General features: G+C 41.8%; 1 protein-coding gene across 8 annotated transcripts in view; it reads left to right on the forward strand.

The window, feature by feature from the left end:
- The window catches only part of ING5 (inhibitor of growth family member 5), a 68,010-nt gene extending 45,847 nt beyond the window's left edge, over positions 1-22,163 (forward strand). For all 8 annotated transcript variants that reach the window (XM_029616430.1, XM_029616433.1, XM_029616429.1 and 5 more), the window contains 4 exons: positions 905-998; positions 3,978-4,113; positions 15,608-15,669; positions 19,358-22,163. In XM_029616430.1, coding sequence (XP_029472290.1) covers positions 905-998; positions 3,978-4,113; positions 15,608-15,669; positions 19,358-19,397 — 332 coding nt within the window. In that variant the 3' untranslated portion in view covers positions 19,398-22,163. The remainder of the gene's footprint in view (positions 1-904; positions 999-3,977; positions 4,114-15,607; positions 15,670-19,357) is intronic.
- Positions 22,164-23,257: the final 1,094 nt, after the last annotated feature.

The raw sequence follows: 23,257 nt of genomic DNA on the forward strand, positions 1-23,257 counted from the left end.
GTGAGAGCTATGGCAGCTTCTTTTGTGCATCACTGAGAAGTACCTATGAAGATATCTGCAACTTAAGTCTTTTGTTCATTGTTTTATGTTGCACTGTTGTCTTGATAACATCTCAAATACTGACAGTACATTTGGATGAGCAGTTTTGCAGTCTAGTTTCACAGTAGTCCATGGAGGGGACCGGGTTGCTTACTAAGTAACTGCTCAGCTGCAACCTTTAATTTGGGACTCTCCAGATGTAATGGCTAACTCAGCAAGTTTGCTTACTGTGAATGGTGTTTTCTATAGATGGGATACATTAGCCATGGAATACCTGCCTGCCTCCCTGGAGAGTGGACTAGATAGGTAGACTAGCGCTGATATGGCCTGAGGAGACTCGCAAGGTAATGCCCGTGTGGGTACCCCCGCATATGCTCAGAACTGAAAGCTCTACTAGTTTGAAGAAACAAGTCTGTTCGGTGCCACCAGATGATGTCACCCTCGTGTAATGGTTAATTTATCCTGCTATGGAAATGGTGTATGATAAATTTTGCTGTACTGATGGGGGAGGGGGCAGATAGGGGTGTATATTTTTTTTTTTGGGGGGGCCTATAATAAAAATGGGCACTGGGGCCCAATTGATCATTGCTCTGCCACTGGGCACAGATGGGCATAGGCGTCAGCAACGGAGGGATTGGATCCTGCTACCAAGCAGATATTCCCAAGGAGAGACAGGGAGAATGGTGGCAGGGGTGGAAGGCGAGGCAGATGCTAGGAAGGCATGGGGGAAGGGTAAGAAGCAGGGAACGGATACTGAGAGAAACTGCACACTCGCATGCAGCCTGAAAATTTTTTTTAGAGGGAACAGTGTACCCCAAAATCTTAATATTGTCCTTCTGTCTGATCTGTTGGTACCTTTTTCCAGAGGGCCGTAGCCAGAAGGAGAAGCGAGGGTCCCGGGGCAGAGGCCGGCAGGTGTCTGAGGAGGACATGCCCAAGAAAAAGAAGTCGAAGGGAGGGTAAGAAACTGTTCAGCAGTTTCTGTATGATAGTTGTTGAAATAAAGACCTGTCAAAAGTGCTTGTGGTGGGTTTTTTTTTTTTGTTTTTTTTTTTACTGATTAGTGAAAAGAGCAGGCTGCAGTGTCACTCAGATTTTCTATGCATTTGTAAATTATTTGTTCAGACAGAAGGGTAAAATAAGACGGTTCATCCAAAAATGGTGCAGGATAATAGACTTAAATTCAAAACAGCTGTAACTTTATTTATCACCATCAGAGCCCTAAACGTTTCTTCAAGCATATGGAGTACTGTGGCCGATAACAAACGCACCATGAATATGCCTTACAGTATAACCATATGCAGCAGGCTGTGGTACTACCACCACGGAACATATTTAGGAATGAGTAAATATAGCCAAATGGATGTAGTACTATTCTTCATTACTGCTTGACAAAACAGGTAAAAGCCAGCTCAGTCCAAAAAGTAGTTCTATGGCAAGAGGGCAACACTTGAGATAATCATAGCTGGGATTAAATTATTTATCCAGCAGTCATTTATTCAAAAAATACCCCTTTCTATTCCTTTATTATATGCTTGTACATTTTTTTGTTTTTATACTAAATATTCAAAGTTCCATGTTCTCCTTTACTAAAGACATCATGAGACATTTTATCCTAGAATGATATTCTTCTCTGCAGCTCATACATCTGTGGTCAAAAACTGTGATGAATGTACATAGTGGGTCCCAACTCTCAATCTTCTAATAGTCCCAACAAAGGTCTCTTGTTTCACCAAACTAATGATGGTTTCTTTGGGGGGAAATCACTCAACTTCAATAAGAATTTTTAATAATTGACCACTAATCGTCAACTAACTATTCATCCAGTAAAAATGTTCTCTGTTCAAAATGTTCTCACTTCCAAAATATGATCTTATTGATGTTGCTCATATGTGATAACATAAGTTTGTATCAGAAATAACAAAAGTGAGACTCCACTATTTTGAACATTGGTACCAGCAAAATCATACTGTTGTACAACCGAGATTGTGTTATACGAGTTATGCTCAAGGGAGGGGGCGCTGTTTCTTTAAATCTACAATAAGAGCAGCATTTCATTTTCAAGTGGCAAATGCTGATTCCATCAGGTTTGGTTTTTTGGTTTTTTTTATAAACCTGATCGAGTTTTGTTTTTTGTTTTTTTTTAGATATTGAAATTTGATTTTAGAATAATTAGCTGATCTTTAAAAGCATTGGGGTGGATTTTAAAACCTGCACGCGGGTGCAGATTTGTTCTCGCAACCCGGCGCGAACATATCTACACCCGATTTTATAACATGCGAGCGTAGCCGCACGCATGTTATAAAATGCAGAGTCGGCGCGCGCAATGGGGTGCACAATTGTGCAACTTGTGCGCGCCGCGCAGCCTGCCTCCATTCCCTCCGAGGCCGCTCTGAAATCAGAGCAGCCTCGGAAGGAACTTTCCTTCTGCCCCCCCTTACCTTTGTTGAAGTTACATGCAACAGCCAGCCCGCGATCCCGGGCACAGCAGCAAATGACCGCTGTGCCTGGAGGCTCAGGCCCCGCCCCCGGTCCGCCCCCACCCCTTTTTGCAAGCCCCGGGACATACGCGCATTCCGGGGCTTGTGTGCGCCGCCGAGCCTATGCAAAACAGGCTCTGCGCGCGCGGGGGGGGGGGGGGGGGGTTTAAGGGTTACGCGCATAAGTCTTTTAAAATCTGCCCCATTTTGACTAAACCACATGCCATTTGCTGTATCTAGCAAGAGGCCAAACCCTTGAGGGGAGGTAAGAGGCACGGTGTTTGAGTAAAAGGAGTGTTTGAATGAAAGATTTATAGGTGAATATTTACAATGTCTTTTTCTTACAGATAAGATTTGTGTGAAGTAAATCTCACATCTAAAATCGATGATACAGAGGGGAATTATATCTACATCCGAGTAAAGGTTTGAGGACTGCATCTTCATTTAAAGTTAAGTGGTTTCACTGTGCATTCAAGAGACTTAACACAGTAATTGTTAACAAGTATGAGTGATATCTATAAGATCATATTTTGGAAGTGAGAACATTTTTACAGGATGAATAGTTAGTTGACGATTAGTGGTCAATTTATTAAAAATTCTTATTGAAGTTGAGTGATTTCCCCCAGAGAAACCATCATTAGTTTGGTGAAACAAGAGACCTTTGTTGGGACTATTAGAAGATTGAGAGTTGGGACCCACTATGTACATTCATCAGTTTTTCAGCACAGATGTATGAGCTGCAGTAAAGAATTTATTTCTAGGATGAAATTTCTCATGATGTCTCTAGTAAAGGAGAACATGGAACCTTTACATTTTAGTATAAAAATAAAAACATTTTATACAGAAAGTGATTTATTTTTTTTAATAATGACTATTCAGTTTTTTAAAAAATATTGTTCAGGCTTTTGCCAGCTATAATAATCTAAAGTGTTGCCTTGCCTCTTGCAATAGAACTAACATTTCAACTGAGCTAGCTTTTTGCCTATTTGTGTTAAACAGTAGTGGATGTAATATTGTTCATTTGGGTTCATCTGTTTTATAACATGCATACAATTGAATTATTTAGCCCAGTATTTATGCACCTAATGAGTAAATACAGAACATCATAGAGCATAAGTTTTGTTTTGTTTTATTTTTCCTTTTAGAAATGTATGCATTGCTGTTTATTCATTTGTTTCATAAGTAGGATCAAAACCAGTAATTTCATATTTGATAACCAAACTTGCTTTCATACAGGTTTAAATTTCTCTTACATTGTTTCATTTGAATGAACCTAGCGTGTATGTGAGGTTGTGAATCAAGCTTTAGATTAACAAAAATAGAGGTCACGCTAACACATTCTTGAATTAAGCAACTTGCATGACTCCTTAAATGCCATTATTTCATGTAACCATGCTGGATGCACAGTGTGTTTCTCTCACTCTGTATTGAAAGGTGCTGCTCCTGATCTTTCTTCAGGTCTGATTTTGCTGAGACCGTCTTGGCTGTACACCCATCGGATGTTCTGGATATGCCAGTTGATCCAAATGAGCCCACTTACTGCTTGTGTCACCAGGTGTCCTATGGAGAGATGATTGGCTGCGACAACCAAGATGTAAGGGCCCATGGTTGCTGATTAGATGTTCTGCATTGCAAGGAAGGCTCATCAAAATAATTATCTAGCAAGCCCCTCTTTGAGTTTATTTTAAGGGGGTTGAAAGCAACGACCCTCTCTGTATCATACTGCAAAATAGTCCCTGCACCACTCTTGGAGAATGAATGAGTGCTAACATTCACAGTTCTCTATCAACAGTGAAAGGTTGAGAAGACCTTTTTTCCTTCTCCTGCACCTACAAGTCCTCCCTTGATTACTTTCCTCCACTAGCCAGACTTCTATACCTCTCAGCTTCTGATCAATCAATCCTATTTGCTCTTTCAAGCTCCCGACACCTATCTTTGCTCTTTGCTGTTCTCAGCTCTCAGTCCCTCTTTCCTGTAGCACCTAGAGCGCAGCAACAGAGCAACTGCCACAAATGTTGGGAATCATGAGACTTGGGAGAAGCAGCTGACTGCAGGCCTCGAGCAGAGGCAACAAGCAGCACAGGGGGACAGTGAAAGTGCTGCTACATTTTGTGTCCCCATGACTGTCTTCTCTTCCTCCTACCCCTGTATAGGCTACATTTCTAATAGGGAAGCCTATATGATAGGGAGACACCTGTGGGGACAGGAAGCACAATAATTTCACTGACCCTGGCAGCGTCTGCTGCCTTGGCTTTAGTTCCACAACCGGCTGCCTCTCCTGCTCACCTTGTCTAAAAGTAGCAGCCTCAGGCTTTCTACTTCTGTGTGGCACCCATCTCTATTTTATTTCTCCCAGTCAGAGCTTGGCAGTCAATGGCAAGCCCATGTTCTCCTGCTTTAGATTACTGCTTTGTGTGGCGGGGGTGGACGGTTGCTTTCCACTAAGATCCTCTTCTCCCATGTGGCAGTGGTCTGGTTGTATATCCCTGACAGGCTTCGAAATACCCCTGAGAATACGTGTATAGCTGGTTGAGAAGAGACAAAAGGGGTGTTTGGGAAGGAGTCAGCCATAGCAGAAAAATGGAAATGAATTATGTGCTTCAGTCTTTACTGAGGAGCATGTTTGGGGCAATACTCATACCAGAACCACCAGAAGATGGTTCAGTGGAACTGAAGCCAATCACCATGAAATTGGAAGACAATACTAGAGCAAATTGACAAGCTAAATAGTAACAAGTTACCAGGACCTGATTATATTTACCATAGAGTTTTGAAAAAATTCAAATCTGAAATTTCAAACCTGCTGCTGGTAATGTCATTAAAATTTGCCATTGTACCTAAGGACTGGAACAAACATTGTAATGCTAATTTTAAAAAGGGCTCCAGGGTGATCAGTGAAACGTCAGTGCTGGGCAAAATAGTGGAAGCTATTCTTTAAAATGGAAATATCGGGCATATGGATAGACCTGGTTTACTGGGGACAAGCCAGCATGGATTTACCAAAGGAAAGTTATGCTTTACTAATGTATTAGAATTTTTTGAAGATGTAAATAAACATGTAGCTAAAGATGAGCCGTCGATTTATATAGTATATGTGGATTTTCAGAAGGCATTGGACAAAGTCCCTCATGAGATTCCTCTGGAAACGTAAAATGTCATGGGATATTGGCTTTGTCCTGTTGTGAATTGGTAAGTGTTTAAAAGATAGGAAATGGAGATTAGTACTAAATGGTCTGGTTTTTTTTCCCAGTGGAGAGAGGTGAATAGGGCATCTCTGAGATCAATGTTTAACCTATTAGTGATCTAGGAAAGGGAGCAGTGAGCAAAGTGATCATATTTGCAATTGATAAACAATTAATTATTATAGTTTCTAGATTCAGTTCCACCCATTCTATCTTGGCCTCCCACATTGTCTTTTCCTGCAATGTCAGAGCATAGTCTAGATCCAGGAGAATGGGTGTTGTCGACCAGATCCTTTCAGCTACTGGTAGATCGCTGGGGCCTGCTGGCTGCATCTCAAAATACGAAGGTTTTCAGATTCTTCAGTCGCAGAAGAGATCAGCTGTCCCTGGGGATCAACGCCCTTGTTCAGACCTGGCCAGAAAAGGACTTACTATATGCCTTCCCTCTGTGGCCACTGCTGGGCAGGGTCATTCGCAGAATCTAGCACCACAGGGGATTAGTCCTAGTGGCTCCGGATTGGCCCAGGCGCCCATGGTATGCAGACATGAGGAGACTTCTAGTGGAGACACCCCCCCCCCCCCACCCCGTGCCTCCCACCTTACAGGAACCTGCTCCAGCAAAGGTCCGGTCCTTCACGAGGATCAGACTCTATTTTGTCTTACAGTTTAGCCCTTGAGAGGGCTCGCCCCATGAAGTGGGGATATTCGGCGGCAGTAATTACCACCTTGCTCCGTGTGTGGAAGTTCTCGACATCCTTAGTGTAAGTGGGGGGTCTGGAGAGTATTTGAGGCCTGGTGCGAGGAACACTGTGTTGCCCCTTGGCTGGCCAAAATCCCTCCAGTTCTGGAATTTTTACAGGACAGCTTGAATAAAGGGTTGTCCTTTAACTCCTTGAGGGTCCAGGTGGTGGCTTTCTCCTGTTTCAGTGGAGAGGTGAATAGAACCCACCTGTCTGTGCATCCGACATAGCCCTTTTTCTAAAAGGGGTAAAGCACCTCCAGCCACCACTTTGGTGGCCAGTTCCCTTGTGGAATCTTAATCTAGTATTGGAATTTTTGGCAGGGCCCTCCTTACGGCCACTGCGTAGACTGTCCTTATGCCCATTAACCTTGAAAATGGTGTTCCTGATGGCGATATGCTCGGCTTGTCGAGTCTCTGAACTACAGGCATTGTTGTGTAGGGAGCCATTCTTCCGGATGACCCCAGGGACGTTACAGCTTCATACCATTCCATCCTTCTTGCCCAAGGTAGTTCTGGAATTTCATGTGAATCAGTCCATTTCGTTGCCATCCCTAGATAGACACAAGGGCATGGAAGAATACCGCCTCCTACGCCATTTAATCATCAGTAGGATTTAAATGCGGTATCTGGAACTTTAAGAACTGGTGCGCAAGATGGACCGCTTGTTCGTTCTTCACAGTGGAAGGAGGCATGGAGAATCAGCTTCTCGGGCTACGATAGCTCGCTGGATCAAGAAGGTGGTCACAGGAGCTTATGTAGAAGCAGGAAAGCCATTACCCTTCCAGGTTAAGCTCATTCCACTAAGCTCAGGCAGTATTCTGGACAGAAGCTAAGCTGTTGTCTCTTGTCGATATCTGCTGATCGGCGACGTGGTCTTCCTTCTCCAGGTTCTATCACCTGGACGTCCAGGCCCAAGAGGATGCAGCCTTTGCAAGGGTGATGCTAACAGGACCGCGGGCAACCTCCTGCCCTGATTGGGAGTAGCTTTTGTACATCCCATTTGGTCCTGAGTCAATTTGGCTACACGCTAGGAAATGGAGAAATTACTTACCTGATAATTTCGTTTTCCTTGGTGTAGACAGATGGACTCAGCATCCTGCCCACGGCTGCCCAAGAACTGTTCCAAGGAATAGTCTGTGAAGTGAATATCTATTCCAAGAGGTTATGGGTAAACCGTCGCCCAATCCCTAGATCCAAGGCATCTATAATCTTGCTGGGATTCAGTGTTTGTTTGGTTGAGTACAGTTACGGTTATCCATTTTTAATCAAGTTATAATCCAAGTTTTTTCAATAATATGTCAACAGCTTTTGAAGAGAATACTGAAGGGCTGAGGTCACTGCAGGGGTGTATCTAAGGTGACAGCTTTGAAACCTGACTCCGTCTCCATCTGCTATTTGTCCTGAGTCCATCTGTCTACACTAAGGAAAACGAAATTATCAGGTAAGTAATTTCTCCATTGCTGATAAACACAACTCTTGTTACAGGTAGGACTACCATGAATCCTCGATTATGCTAGTCTCCCAGAGCTGATAGGACAGCATGGTAGGATTGATATCTCTGCACGGACTCTGTCAAGCAAGGGACAATTTGTCATTAAAATTAAGGACAGAACCTTTAAACATATCTTCTAGCCAAAAGTGGGGAGATATGTGCAGAAGAGGTAGTGCCTGTAATTAACTGAATTGATGAGTTCTGGATAAGTTGTAGTCATCTATTGTAAGAATTGGGCAGGCCCAGAAAGACACAGCATTACAGTAGTTTAGTGAGGCAAGGATGATGGATTGGGTGACTGAACAGAAGTCGGCAGAAAAAAGAATAGTTTTTGGGGGAGCCTGAGTTGGAGGTGAGACAGGCCTCCAGGGTAATACCGCTACCTCGTTAAGACCCAGGTCATCAAGGGTCGTATTCCCCGGAACACCTGAAAGGATTTCGATCCACGGAGCGAGAGCGAGGCTGAGTGACGTCACCGGAGCGTCCGCTCCTATAAAGTGGGCAGTGGTCGGCGCACTGCCGCCATCGGGGCGCACGGCTTGGTCCGGCTTAGGCCGGCGAAGGCTGGCAGGCTGCCACCAAACTTGGTAGCGGAACTGGAGTCCTAAAAACGCCTCCTATACCTTGATGTTAAATACAGAAGTGTGAGTAGAACTCTTTAAATTGTTATCTTGCTTATGTTACAAGCTATGCCGCATACTAAAAGAAAAGGCAGAGTCAGGCAGGATGCCTCTACCCCTGCCAGGCTGGGCCCTATTGAAACAACTTTAACGGGTTTTTACACACCTGCAGCAGTAAATACCCCGGAGAGTCCCACTACAATGGTGGTTAGTGAGCAAATATCACCATTGTCGGGAGAAATAAGTCTCAGTCCCGGGGTACCAACAACTCCCTTACAACCAGCATGCATAGCAGACACTATTGGTCTAGGTTTGCCACTGTTGCAGACAGGGCAAATTGTGGTAAACCCGTCAGAGGAAGACCAAGAAGGGAAATCTGCGGTGCTTAAGGAAATGGAGGGTACACCTCCACTTTCTCAACTGTTGGATCAGAGAACTGGAATGCCCAATGGAAGATCTTTGGCAATTGGAGGAGCCAGTCCTGCCCCCATGTTGGGGAATGCTTTAGACCAGGAATCATTACATTTCTCAATGAAACCGCCCACTTCTGGTACTAGGCCTGGAGAGGTTAAACAAATATCTTTAGAAATGTTATGGTCTGCAATAATGTCTCTGCAAAAGAATATTGAAATTATGAATGTGAATATTAAGGATGTACAAAATATATTGTTGAATCTGAGCCCAATGGTAGTAAATAATGGGATGACTCTCAAGAAGGTGGAAACAGAAATTGTTAATATAAAGGATGTGCAGACATCTTTAATAAAAAGTGAAAATATTTTATCGAGAAAGATTGAAAATTTGGAGAACGTAGTTCGTTACCCGAATCTTCGATTTGTAAACTTTCCTAAGTGTAAAATGATGTCCCCAGTAGAACAGTTAAAAAATTATTTCATGGAAGTTTTGTCAATTACTTCTGACAATCTTCCAATGATAAAAAGCGCATACTTTTTAAATGAAAGAAATACAAATCCTAATCCACCTTCACAAGAGTCAACATTAAATATTATCGATCTGATAGAGACATCATTCAGTGCACAAATAGAGAAAAGGGGAACTCTAATAGTTAAATTTGTCCTATCTTCGGATAGGGATAAAGTATTGAATCATTTTATGCAAAAAAGAACCCTTCCCTATCTTGGCCAGAAATTGTGGGTCTATCCAGATGTGGCAAAAGATACTCAAGCCAGAAGGAAAAGATTCATTGCTTTGGCTAGTATAGCCAGAACATATGGGATACAGATAATTATTCGCTTTCCTTGCAAATGTACTATGAAAGTGGATGGGTTAAAATATGTTTATTACGAACCTACAGATTTAGAAAGATTTCTGGAAGAACGCAGAACTCACAGGGGGGAGGCAAGCTCCGCAAGTTCATAGAATTGAATTTGATTATTGTTGGTCATTAATGAAAATGTCTGCATTACTTTTGTTAAATTTTAGTAAATTTTTTGTTTCCTAGTTAGAATATAGGATTGCTCGTCAAGCTCCCCATTATATATAGTAACCGGAAACTAGGTGAATTATGAATAATCTCATTTCTTTTTAAATATACATGGAACCTAATGTTTTCCCAAAAAATTCAATGTAACAATTGAATACAAATCAATGTTATTTACTTTGTAAATTGAAACAAGAAATAAAGAATTTAAAAAAAAGAAAAAAGAATAGTTTTAAAGATCTCAGCAGGCGCAGCTTAGAGTATGAAGACTGGATACGTGTGTTAATATGGGAGTGCATAGACGAGGGATCAAGCATAACCCCCTACACTGCAGACCTGAGATTTAAGGGGGATAGAAAGTCCATCAAATGAGAAACTTGAGGGAAGACTGGCTAATTCTATGCACGACAAGACTATCAGTTTTTTTTGTAGGCTCAAAGCAAGTTTGTCATCTTGTAGCCAAATCTTGATCTGATCCAGACCAAAGGCCTGGTCCAATGTTGAAGGGATAGGAAAAAGGAATTGTGATCCTCATTGCATTCCTTTAGCAGATGTTCTTGTTCAGATGTGCAGGCTTGGGATGCTACTTCCTTTGGCTGAGCATTTTGAGAGCAGGACTTTCAGGATCCTGCCCAGTTTAGGGCTGGCTTGGGTACATCCCATGCATCTAGGCTGGGCTGGTATGGTAAGAGAGGTAAAACTTAGGTTTCTTATCTGCTAACTTATTTTCCTGTAGTTCTACCAGATCAATCCAGAAACCCACCCATGGTCCTGCTCATGTGTTCATATTTTTTTCTAGTGTATTGCTCAGAGTACTGTCTGAGTTTTTTGGTAGCCTTCTCAATAGGGGGATTTACCACTTGGAAAGGCTCTCATTGTATGTTGTTGTTTTACCCCTGCTCATGGGGAGGGGTTCTTTTGGGATGTTAATACTGAAAGATTGCATGAGGCTCAGTTCCTTATAAGGCTACTTCCCAAAAAGCTTTCATTCTGTCTCCATCTACTGGTAGGGTAGAAAAACCCATACGTCTGGACTGGTCTGGTAGGACTCCAGCAAAGAAAATTAGTAGGTAAGAAACTTAATTTTATCACCTTCTAGACTGGGAGCACCAACTCTGGCAGCTTCAGTGTGGTTGGCACCTTTTTGAAATACCAGAGCTTGGCGAGGTTGGCAACATTGAAGCATGAGATTTTGGCACTGTGGACACAGAAGAGTCCAGAGTTACCAATTTGTCAGTGGCACATAAGGTGCCATCGAGGCATTTGGCACCAATGGAGCCCTCTGCATAGGGGTTGGGCATTAAGAGATCTTGTTGCAGTTGGTGTGGGGCCCTTCAGATCTGAAATAGGGGTCTTGATGAGATGCAGGTGTAATGTTTGGCCGGCAACAGGATGGTCCTGCAACTGACTTCACTTATCCTGACACCACAAGATGCTGACATTAGGCCCCAGGACGCCATTCACACTGCTCCCTAATGCTTCCCTATAGGCACGTGCACGTGACCACACAAATAATGAAGGCCCCGTAGTGGGAAAGCTGTCACTTAGTGCTCCTGGATGACGTGCGGTATTTAAATCCCCACCATTTTCTGATTCAGTGCTTCAGCAACAAAGTCCTCCCGCCTTGTATGCAGTGTGTGTTGCTTTGCTGCCTTGCCTTGCCTCTGATACCTTGCCCTGTCTGCCCTGCCTGTCTTGGTCCCCTGTGCCTTGTCCAACCTTCTCTGCCTGATTCCTGGTTCTGACCTCTGCTATAGATACTGACTACTATTCTGGACTGCCATCTGCCCTGACCCTAGCTTGGACCCGGATGCTGCTTACTTGCTGCCTGCCCTGACCTTGGCCTGGACCTGAATATTGTTTTGCTCACTGCCAGCCCTAACTTCTGTCCAAGACTAGACTTCATCTGACCTCCTTACAGGACTCTGCCTAAGCCGTGCTGGTCCCTGAAACCCAAAGGCTCAACATGTGTAGAATGGGGCTGATATAAGTGAAGCCTTAGCTCCAGCCCTAGTAAGAGTGAGTCTACCAGATGTTGATGTGGGCCTAGTAGGTTCACTTGCTAGGCTGCGTCAATCATACAGTAGCCCAAGTGCTCCTATGCATGCCACTAAGTGCAAGTCTCCTCTTCCCTTTTGGCCTGGAAGAGTGCCATGCTGTTGCTTCATTTTTTTAGCCTGATCTAAGGCTGGTGGGACCTTCAGTGTCATGAGAGAGGTTCACAGGCCAGAACACTATGGCTGGAAACTTGGATCCCATCTATGCTGTCTTACCTGTAGTTAACACATTAGGACAGACTCAAGAGGTCTAGTCAGGAGCAGCCTCCCAGAGTGATGATTTCATTATAGTCTCAGAGGAGGATATATCTTCTCCAACACTACCACAAGGGACCCAACCAATGAACCAGATGATGGAAGCTGCTTCAACCCTTCTTCATATTACTAGCAATTGGTGATAGCCAGAGTATCCCACATCCAGTTTTATCTCAGATCATGAATCCCTTCCCCCAGTACAACAGCTATCTATTCTGGGGGGTTAGTCCCCAGAAATGGGTTCCATCAGTAACCTCTGAGGAAGCTCGCTACTTATCAGAGGAAGAAGAGCACAGAAGGTCTTGCTCCTAGATTCCACAGAAGCTTATATCCCTAGGACAATAGAAGTCCCCTCATTGATAACATTAGTGGTCTTTTGGGGTCATGGATGAATATTCCACTATTAACCTACTCTGAAGAGGTCTTGATAGCCATGCCTTCTACTTTTCCACCAAAGCAATCGGAACACTCCTACCTTTAGGAAGATTTATCAAACTCCAAATTTCTGGCTAGACTAGGAAGAACAATTCCTAACATTCTATTTGCTTTTTTGACTGCTGCTACATTGCAAGCTGAGGATTTCAATGCTTGTTGACAAAAAATAATTGCTTGCCATACACAAGATTCTCTGTAGACAGGATGGATGAATTAGCCATGACGTATGGATAATGTCATCTGATAGTGCAGAACAGTCCTCATGCCACTGAACCCCCTCAGTCCATCTATAGAGCTTATCCTTAGCTAAGAATTCAACTCGTCAGGGAGGAGAGTAGGTATTAAACATGGCTGATTCATCCTGTTGTCGATTGGAGAACTCCATTTCCAGCAAGCAAACTCACTTTCTCAATCGACAGAGCTGAATTAGCCATGACGTGTGGAGTCCCAAGCTGAGGGTTGCAGTATATCTGCCTCTGAATAAAGCTGGGTCAAGTGAGTCTGATACGGATTGAAGGTCGAGCAACAGTGCTGTCCTGGCAAGTGAGAGATACAAGTAGCACCCACATTCCACAATATTGAGTACCCTAGATTCCTGGGGCTCTTCTTTCACTTCTGGAGGAACAGCTGGAGTTTTCCTCTCACTAGGGAAGATGGTGAGCAAGGTTTTAGTCCCACCAAAACCCAAGCCCCGTTTTTGCCTTAGGCTGCTGGGCCATCTTTGGCTAGCACTACTCAAGGGGCCTGGTAGTACCGATTATATGCAGAAAGGATGACACTGGATAGTCAGTTCGTTTGAACGAAAAACATGGGCATCTTTGTGCTGATGGTTGCTCAGTGGCAGTTGACAGACTGGAAGACTATATGCTGTTCTTTGATTTTCGATATGGTCTGCCTGAACTAGTGTCCAAGAGTTTGTCCCTTAAGCACAGAACATCCGCCACCTTAACATGGATGTTCTCTGTAGGCCACAGCTACACCATTCTTCGGGCTGCAATGGTGGCATCTGAACCTCTAGCTGCTGAATCCAAAGAACTCAGAGCGAAAGAGATGACCTTCAATTCTTCTGCATCCAGGAATGTCTGGAGATAAGCTCCATGCTGCTCGCCCAGTAAGTCCATAAAAATGTCATCCCGTTGATGCAATCAGGCAAATACTGCATCCTATAATGCTGGTTGGTTATTCAAGCATAGATCTTTGGAAGAACTTTTTCCCAAAACAAGTCAAGCAGCCTTGGGTCTTTTAATGGAAGGGTGTTGAAAGACAATCTCGTTTTCTTTGCCTTCTTTAAAGTGGACTTCACTGACTGAGAAAGTTGGACCACACCAAATTTAAGAGATTGTTGCATCCTGTACTTCAGATCCAGTTTTCTTGCCATTGGGGCACAAGAAGCTAGATTTTCCCACAATCTGGTCTGGAGATCTTGAAGACTTTTATGACTTGGCAAGGCTGAGAGTTCAGACAGTTTTTCCAGCACATGAAGGTCGTACACATACTTAAGATCTTTATCCTTCCAGGTATGAACAGAGATTATTTGATAAGGAATAGAAACCAAAACTAGAAATATAATAATGCCTTTGTAATGATCCATGATCTGACCACACGTTGGGCTTTGTGTTACCACAAGGTTACCCTATTTTGAAAAGAATGCAGGAGAACTAGAAAAAAATACAGGCAAGGGCAACAAAAATGAAAAATAGGATGGAACCGTTCCCATACAGGCGGATTTTAAGTCTTGCACATGCCAAAGCCGAGAGATGGTGCGTGTCTTGGGCCGGTGCAACCGTGCGGATCTTAAGAAGCACCAGAGTACATGCATTTCTCCCGGTATGTGCACAAATCAAAGGCAACAAAGGGGCGGGGTCTGGGAGGCACATGGGCGGTCCAGGTCTGTAACATGAAGTCTATGCGAGTATTTATGTGCACAAGCGTGCGCCGGAATCCCCTACTGCATAACTTTTTTACTTCTGCTATGGATAGTGTGTAAGTGTGTTTGTTTTGTTTTTTTTTAAATAAAAAAAAATCAGGGCTAGTCAGTGGGGTTTGAAGAGTCGGGACTATTAGGGTAAAAGGGAGGCTATCTAGCTAGGCAGGTTAGGAATTCTATCCTTTAACCGGGGAAACAGGTATTTGCATTGGCGCATGTGCCTAGCAAAATCCCCCCACTTATGCGGTAGAGGCAGGATTTGCGTGCCCATGCGCACATCCATATAAAGTTGCGTGCACATGTAGGTGCATACTGCAGATTTTTTATAACATATGCGCATGTGATATAAAATGGCCGCCTCCATTGGCGCAAGCCAGCATATGCATGTGCGGCTGTTTAAAAATTACCAGCTTATGAAGCAAGATGTTACAGGTTAAGACTCTTCAGCTTGGAGATGAGGAAATTGATATGATAGTTTTATAAAATTGAGTGCTGTGAAACAAATTATTGGGGAAACATTTATTTACACTTTCATATAACATTAGGTCTAAGGAATACTCCATGAAACTGAAAGATTTAAAACAAATTTAAGAAAATATTTTCAGACTATGCATAACTAAACAGTGGAATTTGTTGCTAGAGAGTGTATGGACTCTCTTAAGTTTTACTGGGCATTTCCAAGAGACTCGATTGGATTCAGTCTCAATGAATCATTGGTCTGACCCAGCATAGCACTTAATGGTCTTTATATTAAAAAAAAAAAATAAATAAATAAAAATACTGGTGAGGGAACATTCATACATTTATTGCAGACAGCATTTGCACCATGACCAACTTCAACACACAAGTCCTGTAGCTTGAGTATTTCCAAAATGTAGGCTTGGAGGTTTTTGTTTTTTTAACATGTTGATTTTTTTTTTTTTTTTTTAATCTATAGTGTCCGATTGAGTGGTTCCATTTTGCATGTGTGGATCTTACCACAAAACCAAAAGGAAAATGGTAAGTGATTTTGCTCTTGATTTGAGATCTTCTCTGTATTTAGCATTTCTTATAATTCTGCTTTCTCCATATACTGTTTTTGTGCGGATTCCTTTACAAAATATTGCAAACATGATGAGGTGAAGAACAGGACATGAGAGAATTTTCAGTACCTCATAATTAATGCAAAAGAGGCAAGAAAGTATTTCTCATTGAAAAGAAAACTCCAGAACAAAAGGTCACGATTATAAGGCTGGAAAGGGTAGACTTAAGCAATACCTGTAAGGAAGCATTGTGGATGCAAGGATTAACTTCTCAATAGAGGGGATGGAGGCAGAAAAATCAATGGCATTAAATTGACCTTTTGACGTGCACATTGTGGGAAAGAGAAGAATAACCCTTGCCATCAAGGCAGGATGTAGTATTACAATGGATGTTAACTGGGTAGACCTGCTGAGTCTTGTGATCATATTTTCTGTAAGCTAAGGTGCATTGTTTGATTTTCAGCCTGTTTTTATAGTTTCCACCCAAAAGGCAGTATTTGCATCTAGGAATTTTTTTGCCAAATCCTAATGGCTGTGAATTTGGTGTTGAATGGTGGATATTTTTCAGACTTGCTGGAAGGCAGACATCCCAGAACATGTTACTGCTTTGGTTGTAGTTCCAATTTCTGTGTAAAAAGACAAAACAAACACAAAAAAAAAAAGTGGGGACTCAACATCGCCGAAAGCAAATATCTCAGTTCTAGTTCAGTAATGTGGCCTTTCCTGCTTTGCTTCTACTAGGTTGTAATATTTGCCTAAAAGTTTTTTGCTGACCTTTCTGGTTTTCATAAATTTTTTTTTAAACATTTATTTATTGCATTTCCGATTATACATCCAAGCAAATACCACTTGTTTAGAATGACGTGCAGAGATGAGCAATAAGTGAAACATCATAACCAAAAGAAATAAGATTAATCTATCATGCCCTGTTAGCCCACAAATGGAAGTGGAAACCAGTGCCAGTATCAGAAATCTGTTTTAACTGAATAAATAACCAAATATTGAGTAGGACCCTCGTGTGTACTTTTCCTTTGAAAATTGCTTAGGAAAAAAGTATCTGCAGAGATTTGCAGTTGCTGCTTCTGTGGCTAAAGACAGCAACATTGGTTGTGTATACGTCCACTATTGCTGTCAGAGTAACACTGGAGGTGGCCAGGAATGCTGTAAGACACTGTGGGCTCCTAACTGGACCTTCAGGGTTTAGGGGCGTTCTGGGTGGGTTGGGAGGGTGGCAGAAGGGGTACAAAGTCTGTCAGGACAAATCTGACAAAGTCTGGCAAATCTCCCAAACCCTCATAATAAGCAAAACTATGTTGGGACAGAGTGTCCAATCCCCAAAAAGGTAGTGGGCTGCAGGAGCCCAAAGCACCTCCCCCAACAAAGAATTAAATTCAAATCTGAATGTAGACTGCAATAGAGACTGTTCTTGGGGCAGAATACAACCTCAGTTACTTAGCTTGGGCTTTAGCTTTCCTCGGGGAGCAATACCAAAATTTCAGGTGGTGTTTGTTTGCTTGTTTTATTTATGGACATGTATTAATTGCCTTACTGTTAAAAACACCCAAAGCCATGTACAATAAATATAAAACCAAATAAAAAAAAGAAATTCAAATTCATTATAAAACTACAAATCTCACACAACATTAATAAATGCATCTGACCCAGCCCCCGTTACTAATATAGGATTAGCTTTTACTTATAATTATATCAATTAAAATTGTACACATCATCCATGTTTTCAGTTTTCTCTGAAATTGGTTTAATTCCACTTCTATCCTTGAATCAACTGGAAGACTATTTCATAAAATTGGAATAGAAGCTGAAAAGGACTTATCAAATAGCTTCAAATGGCAAAACATTTTAGATGGTACCAATTGTACTAAATGTTTACCCACAGAGCTCAGATTCCTTATTTCATAACATTTTAAACTTTCTCAAATGGGGAGAGATTTTTTCTCAAGGTTCTAAAAGCCAAAATCAGACATTTAAATTTACATCTAGCCTCTAGCGGCATCCAATGCAATTGTAAAAACAAAGGCATTGCTGATGTTCTTCTTGAGTTGCCCGTCACAATTCTTGTTGGTTTGCAAAATATCAGAACTGAACAGGTATTCCTGGAGGCAGAGTTGGAGAGGGGTTCACATCTATGTACATATTTTTGCATTTTCAAAATACTTGTGCAAATTTTCTCGAAAACTTTCTGTGCACACAATGGCAGGGGTAATTTGTATGTGGGATAGTTTTTAAACAACCATACACATGTATGTTCCTTTTGAAATCTGTAAATTATGTAAGTAACTTGTGTATCTATTTGCTAACAAATTTTATGCAGGATGTTACAAAATTACTCTCTAAGGGCCTGATTTTCAAAAGCATTTACATGTTTAAAATTGGGTTTTAGACGTGCAAATGCATTTTAGCTGTGTACGTGGGCTTTTGAAAATTGATACAATAAATGCCATTGAATTGTCCATAGGATTTACCTACATAAGTGCATTTTACACGGGTAAATGGCTTTTGAAAATTTCTACAATAATAGTTACATTTACAGATGTATATCTTTTTTTTTTTTTTTTGAAAATTACCCAAGTGAAATTTTCAAAATAGAAGATGCAAAGTCCACAGGTACTTCTGCCTCACAGACTTTGCACCAGTTCTCATGTGTACTTTTCCTTTGAAAATTGCTTAGGAAAAAAGTATCTGCAGAGATTTGCAGTTACTGCTTCTGTGGCTAAAGACTCTGACAGCAACATTGGTTGTGTATACGTCCACTATTGCTGTCAGAGTAACACTGGAGGTGGCCAGGAATGCTGTAAGACACTGTGGGCTCCTAACTGGACCTTCAGGGTTTAGGGGCGTTCTGGGTGGGTTGGGAGGCTGGCAGAAGGGGTACAAAGTCTGTCAGGAGGAGGGCCTACATTCAGATTTGAATTTAATTCTTTGTTGGGGGAGGTGTTTTGGGCTCTTGCGGCCCACTATCTTTTTGGGGATTGGACACTCTGTCCCAACATAGTTTTGCTTATTTTGGGGGTTTGGGAGATTTGCCAATTTTTATTTATTAATGTTTTAAAAAATTATTTTTACTTAACTAGCTGTATGCTGAATATATCCGATTAAGGTTTAAGTTATCTGGGTAAATGTACCCAGTTAAATGCCAATATTCGGTGACGTCCAGAACATCCCTGGATTGTCCCTAGGTTATCTAGATAAAATTTATCCAGCTAATCATGTAGCCCGATACCTTGGAGGTAGGAAATTTAACCCCCCGGGGATTGTCCAGCTAAGTCCTTTGAAAATGTATTGTGGACTGTTTTATTGCCTTTAAACATGTCCTAGAAACCTACATATTTTTAGAATATTTTTTCTTTTCTTATGAGGTACTGAGTTGAAAGGCAAGTGGAGCCAAGAGCGTGTTAGATTTTATATACCATTTTCCAAATATTGGCATTCTATGAAAATCAGACCTGTTTGTGATCCTCAGTGATGAGAATTGAGAAGCCTTGCACTAGAGAACCTCCAAATGGAGGTGGCACTGTATTGTGCTTTCCTATATAAAATATTAAGGAGGTTCTGGTGTGTGTTGGGTTTCCTTGGAAAATGCAGGGAGCCAGACAAGTCATTATGATCTGGACAATGGATTGTTTTGTTTTTTTTTCCCTCCATAGGTTCTGTCCTCGCTGTGTTCAGGAACGGAAGAAGAAATAATGTGGATTGCATAATCCAGAAGAGAGCAGTTTAATATATTCCTTTATTCTTATTATCCCAATGTTTTCTTTTTTTTTTTTCTTAATTTTGATCTGTTTTCATGTGTTGATTTGTTGTCATTGTTTTGTGGCCAGTTGCTGAAAGTTCACATTTCAACAGGAACAGTTGTGCTGAAGCTGTTTTGAACTTGGGGGCATGGCAGGGATTCTTGCATAATGTGTGACAAGGGGGTCTGTAAGTATCATGGAACATGTCAGGGTTAGAGAGTTAACTGCTTAATGACTTGTGTGTTTTCTCTTGATCTTCATCCTACACTGAATCCATTAGCATTATTAACTCTCTGCAGTTTGACACTACTGATGGAAAGCCGAAATGCCTGCTTTGGCAGACCTGGATGCTCTAGTGCTGGGGGCTAAAGGTGACCATTTTTTGACTTTCTCTTTTGGTTTGGAGTGACTCCCTTCCACCATGTATCTGTACCTCTCAGAAATTATTTTTGTGTATATACCAATCAGGAACTTTTTTTTTAAAGTAAAGCTTAATTCATCGGTTTATCCTTCATTGGTCATCCTTCCTTGCATTGATCATCTAGCAGACCTTCCTTTGACATATCAGCACTCTGGGGCTCCTGCCTTACCTGTAACTGAGCCTGAATCTTATCCAGCTGCTGAGCTGGTTCGAGATATTACTTATTGCCTAGTAATCCACAATAGTGCCCTTGCCCTGTAGCTCTCCCCCAGCTATAGTGCTCCTATTGATAGCTTTGGACTAAGGCATTTTGGGACGTGGCTAAATTAAAGTATAGGCTCTACTGCTTCTATATACAGTATATAATGTTATTCTCTAGAAATTCATATGATTCTCTTAAGTGTCATAAAAGGAATTCCATTGCATTGGGATGAGTGAAATCTGCCCAGGATGTTGATCCTCTTGGGCGTTCTCAGTTTCTGCTGTGTGGGACAGGGTGAGTATACTATAGTGAAGTAGACTAGTTCCCTGGTATAATTTGAAGATTAACATAGTGCTGTGTAACGGATGAAGAATGTATCAAGAGAATACCTCAAGCCTGTGGAATGGGTTTGATTTTTCATTTGGCCGCACAAGTTCTTTTGTCTCATATGTATTTGCATACTTGTCACTAATGATTGTAAATACAGCCACATTAACGATGCACTTTATGTTCATGGTTGAGGGAGCAGGGGAGGAAATGTACCCCTCCTCAGCCTATTAGATCTACTTCTGATGTTTATCTGAAAGAGATCTCCCCCTCCCAAAAAAAAAGGGATGCTGGAAAAGTTCTGGGAGCCAGGTCACTGGCACCTAAATTTCAGAAAAGTTAAATAGAAGAACCTTAAATATTAAAAAAACAAAACAACCCCCCCCCCCTGCCAAAATAGAGCAAAATAGAAAGAAAGGCCAAACAAATCAGCAAAATAGTAATAAGAAAAAAAAGAGCAAACAAAGTGAGAAAAAAATCAGTCAAAATGTTTTTAGGTGTCGTGGAAATATGTCCACCTCTGTTGGAAAATGCATTTTAAAAGGATTGTTTTGCAGTCCATTATACCGCCTTCTGCATCTAGCATTCAGTGTCTTTCCATAGGAAGAGGATGCAGAGATGGAGTCTGTAGAAGGTCTATAGCTGTGGTCTCTGTGACCTGAGTCAACCATATCTCTTGCTGGCCCTGTTAATATTGTTACAAGCTATTTGCATGATGTTTTGCATTCTAGAGTATCCCAGGCTGGCAGAATGAAAAGAAATGCCTTTAAGTGAATTTGCCACCGCAGAATGTTGAAATAATTATTTTCGTATCATGTGCATTTTGTTTGATAGAATAGTGGGAAAGAGAATTCTATAATATATACAAGCAAGCCAGTTTGGTTTTACTTCTCTCTTCCATCCCCCTCATCAAGATGCACACTAAGGTTTGTCAGTGTTTGAGAAATCTGTCCTTAGAACCTGAAAACAGTCAGGTTTTCAGGATATCTAGAATGCGTGAAATATTTGTGTACATTGGAGACTTAATATATGCAAATTTCCTGCATCTTCATTTTGGATATCCTGAAAACCCGACCGGCTGTGGGTTCTGAGGACAAACTTCAGGAAACAGTACCAAACTAGTCCTGTTTTTTTTTTTTTTTTTAACCAGTCTTTGAAAATATTTATTTCTGTAATTTTTTAAGCCATTCTATGTTACCAAGTTTAACTGTATACATAGAAAAAATTCTTTGTTCAGGCTATGGGAATGTCTGTGATAATTAGTGTTATCATCCTGATGACTTGATTTGGGTTTTCTAGTGTATTTAGGAGTCTAATTTTTTAACAGGCTGCATAAGTTTGCAGTCTGTTATATACCCAAATTACACCAGTTTTCAAAGAGAATTTATGCATGTAAATTGGATTTTAAGATTATCCCTGGAAAACCACCTACAAACTTAGTGCATGCAGATTTTGCCAAGAGAAATTTAACACATAGGGGGCGATGCAATAGTGTGCAGAAAACGGGTGCTCCGTGTTGAGCACCTGTTTTCCTATCACATACCCAGCCACCTCTCCTGGGCATGTGAAACAATATTTAAATGAGGGGTTGTGCTAAAAAGGAGGTGCTAGGGACAAATGTGCATATCTAGTGCCTCCTAGCCATCTGGTGCATAGGAAAGATGGCTGTCAAGCTACTGCTTATACATGCACAAGATACACAGCCTGGACAGTTATTGAGTGTCCAGAATTCCCCCCCCCCCCCAAAAAAAAAACAACCTTTTTTTTTTTAACTAAATACTGCTTTCCTAGTGTAAAGACAGATGGTCTCAGGACCAGTGGGTTATGTTCCCCTGCCAGCAGAAGGAGACGGAGCAAGCTGACGTCACAGTATATATAGCCTTGCAGCGACTCCAGCCTGCCGGTATTCTCTGTCTTCAGCAGATGGTGGACGTGCATCTCCCTCTGGGGATTGCTTCAGATTTTGGAAGAAGACTTTAACATAGAAAAGAAAAGCCTCGCTCTCCTGTGGTGATACCAAATAATCCCTCCCCCAGTTGAGAATTCCTGAGGTGAGTTTTGTGGTCCTTTAGATGTGTATGCCTTGGTCCGGTAGCTGGGTTTCTTGGCATGGACTTAACAGATTGCACAGCTTTATAGAATTGGCTTTCTTGATGGAGCTGTGGGCAGAGGAAATGTGGGCTTAATTTGGAAACATGATAGAGCTGTCAACTACCTCTGCCTACAATAGAATTTTGAGTCAATTGTGGTGTTTTTAAGGACGCTTGGATTTTTATTTCAAGGTTTTGTCAGTAGGACACGCAGGACCTTAATATTTGGAAGTGCTGTCAAGGCAGCATTCCTTCTCCAGAAGGATTAAAATCCTAGTCACTGTTCTATAATAGCCACCAGCTAGCTGAAGACCATATTTGTATTGAGCTCTGAAGGGAGTTATGGTCTGTCAGGACTTCCCAAACCTGACCTGGGGACCCCACAGCCAGTCAAGTATTCAGTTTATCCACAGTGAATATGCATGAGATAAATTTGCCTATGCTATGTCTCCATAGTATCCAAATTTCTCATGCATATTAATTGTGGGCATCCTGAAAACCCGACTGGCTGTGGAGTCCCGAGAACAGGTTTGGGAAGCCTGCATTCTTAAACCCAGAGGAAGAATGCACCCTGGGTCTTAGTGTGAGCATCCGTACAAGCAGGACCACCCTTCTCAGCAGTGTAAATAAATATATAGTTAAGGAAAGATAGACTCAGCTCTAGCTCCGCCCCTCTCGCTGTACTCTTGAGCTCGGCCCCTCTCTTTGTATTATCTAATCCACTCTGTATTACCTCATATGGAAACTGCGCTCCACCCTTCTCTGGCTGTACT

This window comes from Rhinatrema bivittatum, chromosome 9 (assembly GCF_901001135.1).
Source record: "Rhinatrema bivittatum chromosome 9, aRhiBiv1.1, whole genome shotgun sequence".
NCBI classification, from domain to species: Eukaryota; Metazoa; Chordata; class Amphibia; order Gymnophiona; family Rhinatrematidae; genus Rhinatrema; species Rhinatrema bivittatum.